The sequence below is a fragment of the Monopterus albus genome, unplaced genomic scaffold (assembly GCF_001952655.1).
Source record: "Monopterus albus unplaced genomic scaffold, M_albus_1.0 scaffold18.1, whole genome shotgun sequence".
NCBI classification, from domain to species: domain Eukaryota; kingdom Metazoa; phylum Chordata; class Actinopteri; order Synbranchiformes; family Synbranchidae; genus Monopterus; species Monopterus albus.
The window spans coordinates 4644285-4651774 of record NW_018127898.1 but is presented as its reverse complement, the minus strand read 5'-3'; the positions used below and the strand labels follow the sequence as shown (position 1 = coordinate 4651774).

The following is a 7490-nucleotide window of genomic DNA, read 5'->3' as shown; positions in this document are numbered from 1 at the left end:
GTGGGTAATGGCGGTCAGGTAGCGCGATCTTTTAGCCTAGCATGGAGTCCTCCTCGCCTGCCCCATTTGCGTCTCCATCTCCGGGTTGCTCTCCTGATTTCAGCCTGCTCGCTTGTGCCTGGTGCTCCGGGGGCTCCCCATGGGCAATGGTGGCTTTCCTCGCCATTGTTGTTATTGTCGCCGGAGCCGGAGTGAACAATGAGTTGTAGCTCCGGTGGTATGAAACCACAGCTTCTCACACAGCTTCTGTGCATGGCACCTTCTCATCAAGCAGGGGTGCCACATACAGTATGATAGATAATAGAAAGCTGCTTAGCGCCACAGATTATTTTCTTTCCAAGTGCTTGTGCCGCCCCCCACGTGTCATGAAAAAATGTCACCCCAGGCTGCTACCTGGTTCGCCCATGCCAAAAACCGCCACTGCAGTGCGTCAACCTTAAGGCCAAACTCTGTTCATGTCTGTGCTGATTTTTCTAGTTCATGTTGATTTTACTTTCAGGATTTTTGTTAAGAAAGCCTGTTTTTTTGTTCAGCCATTAGTTACTCAACTTGTTTACTTTTGTGAAATAACTATTTTAACCTAAAATCTGTTTGTTTGCACTTGCCTGCCTTGTAACACATTTGTACAACTTATCTGCTGTTGGAATGCTGGTTAATAAGACAGGTGAGAATAGACCAAAAGAGTAAAGCTGTGGGCCTTAAACCAAAATCATGAGCTGAAAGATCTTAAAATTACCCACGGAGCTGAGGGGAACTACAGAGTTGGTTACTATGCATATTACAAGTTGTCATTAGATCCACTGCTATTATAAAACTCTTGATGTAGTGCAGCTTTAAATCCACTCTCATTACATAAACATATATTTCTTGTTCTTGTGTACTTCAGGGAAAGTTCGTATCAAAAACCTCTTCAGGGATTTCACATCAGTAACTGATACAACGTGACAGATATGCTTCAAAAGGCAGGTTTCAAATAGTTCTTGACTCTATGGCTCAGTGAAATTGTGCATCAACCAAGGTGAGTAGAAATCAAGCAGAAAAATGGATTAAGTCTTCCAGACATTCAAATGCACATTTTCTGTTTTCTAAAGCTGAGAGGAAAAGGAGATTCATCTTCTGTAGAACTAAGAAGATGGTGTTTTTGCTTAGCTACTTACTGAATCTGAAGCTACCTTTGAAATCACTGGTTTGTTGAGAATAGACAATAAAATGTGCAAGACTGGATGAGCACTCCCATGGAAGCTCAGTATTCATCTTAAAATGTTACTTACCCATTGTTTATTAGGCCATGCTGTCATGAAATGTCAGGGTTCCACAATGAGCAACATCATTTTTATTTAGCCTAAACTGCACATACAGTGCATCCAGAAAGTAAGTATTCACACTGCTTACCTTTTTCCACATTTTGTTAGGTTACAACCTTATTCCAAAATGGATTAAATTCATTATTGTCCTCAAAATTCTACAAACAATACTCCATAATAACAATGAAAAAGGTTTGTTTGAAATCTTTGCAAATTTATAAAAAAAAAAACAAAACAAAATTAATCACATGTACATAAGTATTCACAGCCTTTGCTCAATACTTTGTTGAAGCACCTATAGCACCAATTATAGCCTGAAGTCTTTTTGAGTATGATGCTACAAACTTGGCTGTTTTTCCCATTCTTCTCTGCATTACCTCTCAAGTTCCATCAGGTTGGATGGGGAGCGTCGGTGTACAGCCATTTTCAGATCTCCCCAGAGATGTTCAATCAGGTTCAAGTCTGGGCTCTGGCTGGGCCACTCAAAGTTGTCCCATAGCCACTCTTTTGTTATCTTGGCTGTGTGCTTAGGGTCGTTGTCCGGTTGAAAGATAAACAGTCACCCTAGTCTGAGGTCCAGTGCTCTCTGGAACAGGTTTTCATTAAGGAAATGTCTGTATATTGCTGCAGTCATCGTTCCCTCGATCCTGATTAGTCTCTGTTGAGAGACATTCTTTTATGTGTACTCAGTTGTAATGTGTAGTGTGCTGTTTCCACCACTGTGGGGCGCAGTTTTTGTGAGCGCACCCATTTTGTTTTTAGCGGGAAGGTCTGAGTTTGGTTGGGGTCGTCACACTTGAAGAGTGTAGACGCGTGTTATTCTTTGTTCCAATAAAATATGCTAAGAGAGCTAAAAGATATTATTGCTTCCGTCAAATTTCTTCCCGAGTTCAACGCTGGTGAAGCTGCAAAGCTCAACAGGTTATGGCCCAGGAGCAACTCGGAAAAGAGATTCGTTAGTGAAGTTTAATTGCCAGTAGAAAGTCGCTACGGACAGCGTGCTACGGCTAAGAGAAGCATCATGGAGCCACGAGGAACAAGCAGGTTGCCTCGACTCATGTTCGACGGAGATGAAACCAAGTATGAACTGTGGGAGACTAAAGTGCTGGGTCACCTGCATTTATTGGGACTAAAGAATACGGTTCTGAGAGAACCAAATGGCGAAGCCGAGGTAGCGGTGAACGATAAGAAAAACGCCGATGCATACGCCGAATTGATCCAACTCTTGGATGATAAGAGCCTCTCGTTAATTATGAGAGATGCACCTGATAATGCAAGAAAAGCATTAAAAATATTGAGTGAATACTACACCGGGAAAGGGAAGCCCCGTATTATCAACCTGTACACCATGCTGACATTGCTACAGAAGACGAGCAGCGAAACGGTAACAGACTATATCATTAGGGCAGAGACCACCATTACGGCGCTGCGGAACGCAGGTGAAACTTTGGGAGATGGTCTGCTAATTGCTATGGTTTTAAAAAGGCTGCCTGAAAGTTCTAAGATAGACGCGTGTTATTCTTTGTTCCAATAAAATATGCTAAGAGAGCTAAAAGATATTATTGCTTCCGTCAAATTTCTTCCCGAGTTCAACGCTGGTGAAGCTGCAAAGCTCAACAGTCTCCCAGTTCCTGCCGCTGAAAAACATCCCCACAGCATGATGCTGCCACTAGCATGCTTCACAGTAGGGATGGTGTTGGCCAGGTGGTGAGCGGTGCCTGGTTTCCTCCAGACATGACGCTTGGCATTCAGGCCACAAATTTTTGTTTCATCAGACCAGAGAGTATTGTTTCTCATGGTGTGAGAGTCCTTCAGGCACCTTTTGGCAAACTCCAGGCGGGCTGCCATGTGCCTGTTACTGAGGAACGGTTTCCGTCTGTCCACTCTACCATACAGGCCTGATTGGTGGAGTGCTGCAAAGATGGTGTTATGGTTTAGGTCCCCTCACCAGGAGGGTGAGGGATAACTGAGGTAGGACTCAAGATGGCTGACCCAAGTGCTAGTAAAAAACGGGTGGTTTTAATGGTAGGGATCACAAAAGAAAAAGGAACAGAGTCAATGAATACATACCACCAGGGCTAAGCAAAGATGGCAGAGGAGAACAGGACAAACGGGTACAAAAATAAACTAACGGCAGGAGGATGAGGACGGACAGGTGAATAGACAGGCTAACCTCAAGGACTGGAGAACAAAAAGGATATCCACAGCCCTGGAACTGTCAGCGTGGATAACAAAAGAACGTCTAGCTAACCACATGGAAAAAAAAACAAAAACAAACTCAGAGATCCACAGCACAGGAACTGTCAGCGTGGACCGTATAACACAAAACATATAACCTACGTACAAAATGCAATCCACAGCACAGGAACTGTCAGCGTGGAAAACAAATGACGTATAATACATACCACGACAATAGGTCTGTTACTGGGTATGCAGGTTACAGAAGTTAATGCTCCGGCGGTGGCGGAGTGTCCGCCAGAGGTATAAATAAGGTAGGAGGGTGATTACAGTGATGCGCCCCAGCTGTGCATGACAACCCATAAGTCACTGATTACAAAATGCGACACAGCTGAGGTGCTGATCCTGCGAAAAGAGCAAGCAGGAGAGAGAAAGGCAGAAGAGATGCAGGTCGCGCCAAGTTCTTCTGAAAGGTTCTCCTCTCTCTACAGAGAAACGCTGGAGCTCTTTCACAGTGACCATCGGGTTCTTGGTCACCTCCCTGACTAAGAGTCTTCTCTCTCGATCGCTCAGTTTAGCCGGGCAGCCCACTCTAGGAAGAGTCCTAGTGGTTCCAAACTTCTTCCATTTATGGATGATGGAGGCCACTGTGCTCACTGGGACCTTCAATGTGAGCAGGAGAGAGAAAGGCAGAAGAGATGCAGGTCGCGCCAAGTTCTTCTGAAAGGTTCTCCTCTCTCTACAGAGAAACGCTGGAGCTTTTTTCTGTACCCTTCCCCAGATCTGTGCCTTGGTACAATCCTGTCTTGGAGATCTGCAGACAATTCTTTGGACTCCATGGCTTGGTTTGTGCTCTGACATGCACATTAACTGTGGGACCTTATATAGACAGATGTATGCCTTTCCACATCATGCCCAATCAATTGAATATTTCACAGGTGGACTCCAATCAAGTTGTAGAAACATCTCAAGGATGATCAGTGGAAACAAGATGCACCAGAGCTCAATTTTGAGTGTCATGGCAAAGGTTGTACTTATGTACATGTGATTATTTTATTTTTTATTTTTAATACATTTGCAAAGATTTCAAACAAACCTTTTCACATTGTCATTATGGAGTATTGTTTGTAGAATTTTGAGAACAATAATGAATTTAATCCATTTTGGAATAAGGTTGTAACCTAACAAAATGTGGAAAAAGGTAAGCGCTGTGAATACTTTCTGGATGCACTGCATACTGATTTTGTACACATTCTCCAATAGTTGTCTGCTTTAGCTGATAAAATGACCAAGTATTTTACTTTATGACAAATACTGTGTTATGGAAATATTAAAATAAAATTCAAGAACACAAGATTTGTATTTTATGGTGTTTAATTATAAAACTTTCCTGAAAGGACTTTAGTTTGGGTGCAGATTGTAGACACAGCAGGATGTCCTTGTCTGCAGAACACTGCACCCTGCATACCCTGTGCCATATTCAGACAAAACAGAGCACCAGGCAGACAGCAACCTAGGAGCACACAAGACAGCACAAAAATGTAAAACCACTTCTCTCTCTGCTGTGGAGTTTGGAGAATAGTTTAAAATATCTAACATGAAAAGAATATCACATACACTTGATTCATAATTGACTTGATAAAATTTCTATTACATATTGTTTCTCTTTGTGGAACTCTACAGTAAAAACAAAAAGCTGCTTTAATTAGGCATGTCAGATAAAACTCAGGCGATTCCTTGGTCTGTAGATTTGTGATCATATGAATTTAGATGTATGCTACAGTTATTTGTGGAGGATCTTTTGTAGAGAGAAAGCACTGCTGCACTTAAATCTGTATATGAAAGAGTGAAGTCTGTTCCCTGATCAAAGTGTCAGATGTGCTCTGTTGTATCCCGCTACATCAGTGTTGCACAGGGAGTGCAACGAGTGTTTATGCAGCAAGACAGGAGAAAGACTAGAACATGAGCTCTGTACACTGCAACATTAAAGAACAAATGAAGGAAAGTTCACCACTTTGAAAGCCAATATGTCTCACACGTCACATTTAGAAACAACCAGATTACCAAACACTACTCACCACACACACACTATCTCTCACACTTACTTTGTACATACTGTTTTCTTTATTATTATTGTTATTATTATTCAAGTGAAGTCAAGAGTCAAGTCAAGAATCTTTATTGTCATTATGCAGAGCACCAAGAAATGTCTTCCGGCAGCTCTCAGGTTAAAAGACATTGTTATTATTATTTACATAAATAACACAAAAATTGTACAAGTCAATATAAAAATATGAACAGATAGAAATGAAAATGTGTGGGACCTAATCAGGTCAGCAGCATGTTAGTAGCAGAAGAATATAGTCACATTCTAAAGTGCAGCTCAGTGCAAATCTCAGTCTTTAAGAAGAGGTGTGAGCATGTGTGTGCGTCTGCAGGAGTCCAGTATTTTATCTGTATCTGTCCATAGGGGGGAAGTTGTGTGTGTGACTGGGGGTTAGGGGGGTGATTGATTTCACAGCTGTGGGGAAGCTGTGTCTCAGTCTGTTTGTTTGTTTTAGTCTTTATACTCCTGCACATTTTCCTGGAGGGAAGAGGCACAAACAGACTGTTGCCTGGGTGGGTGGGGTCTGCAGCAATCTGTCCGGCCCTCCTCTGGTTCCGGTCAGTGTATAGCGAGTCCAGATCCAGAAGAGGGCTCCATACAATGCCCTGAGCTGTTCTCACCACCCGGGTAAAGTCCTTTCTGTCCTGTGCAGTGCAGCTCCCATACCACACTGTCGCACTGAGACAGAGGATGCTCTCTACTGTCGCTCTGTAGAAGTTGGCGAGCAGCTGAGAGGAGAGACCAGTGCGTTTCAGCTTCCTGAGGAAGAAAAGCCTTTGCTGGACTTTCTTCACCAGATAGGATGTGTTCAGAGACCAGGTCAGGTCAGATGTGATGTGGATGCCCAGGAACCACCTCCTCGTGTATGAGAAGAGGAGCATTTTTTTGTCTTCCTGGACCTCCTATAATCCACAATGACCTCCTTAGTCTTGTTGGTGTTCAGGACAAGATTGTTATCTGAACACCACCTTGTCAGGTGCTGGCTCTCCTCTCCGTAGTGAGTCTCATCATTGAATGAGATGAGACTCACTACGGTGGTGTCGTCCGCGAACTTCACAACTGTATTTGTGGAGTGAATGGCATCACAGTCATGGGTAAACAGAGTGAAGAGAACTGGGCTGAGCACACACCCCTGTGGTGTGCCTGTGTTCAGGACCTGTCTGGATGATGTGCAGCTTCTGATTCTCACCACCTGAAGCCTGTTAGTGAGGAAGTCCTTAATCCAATGACACATCATTGCATGCATTCCCAGATTGTGCAGTTTCAGTACCAGTTTGTCTGGGATTACAGTATTAAATGCCAAACTAAAGTCAACAAATAGCATCCTGACATAAGTGTTAGGATGCTCCAGGTGGGACAGGGCTGTGTGTACTGCTATTGAGACAGCATCCTCTGTTGATCGGTTCTCTCTGTAGGCGAACTGATGGCTGTCCAAACCAACAAGGATGACGTCCTTGATGTACTTTAGGACAATCCTCTATTCTATTTTTATTCTACTTTATTCTATTTTAGTTCCTAAATATTATGGCACCCAATACTAGGTGAGAGAGAAACGGTATTTCAGTTTTCTGTGTGTCCTGCACATATGGTGAATTGATAATAAAATCCTTGAACCTTGAACCAAAGCACTTCATGATTACTGGTGTCAGAGCAACAGGGCGATAATCATTGAGGCAGGTGACAGCTGATGTCTTTGGCACAGGCACAGTGATGGAGAACTTGAGGCACAGAGGGACTGAAGCAAGATGCAGGGACAAATTAAAAATGTCCAGGAGAACTCCTGCCAGCTGATCCGCACATAGCTGTATCGAAGTGTGCAAAGGAACTATTCAGAGTGTCAGGAAGGGTGGGATCATGGCTGACCTGCTGGGTGTTGCTTCTGTGGGGCGTTTTTTGTTTTC

General features: G+C 43.3%; 1 protein-coding gene across 4 annotated transcripts in view; it reads right to left on the bottom strand.

The window, feature by feature from the left end:
* Nucleotides 1–4853: 4853 nt before the first annotated feature.
* tpgs2 (tubulin polyglutamylase complex subunit 2) overlaps nucleotides 4854–7490 on the bottom strand; it is a 13612-nt gene continuing 10975 nt past the window's right edge. For all 4 annotated transcript variants that reach the window (XM_020592610.1, XM_020592607.1, XM_020592608.1 and 1 more), the window contains exon 8: nucleotides 4854–4995. In XM_020592610.1, coding sequence (XP_020448266.1) covers nucleotides 4884–4995 — 112 coding nt within the window. In that variant the 3' untranslated portion in view covers nucleotides 4854–4883. The remainder of the gene's footprint in view (nucleotides 4996–7490) is intronic.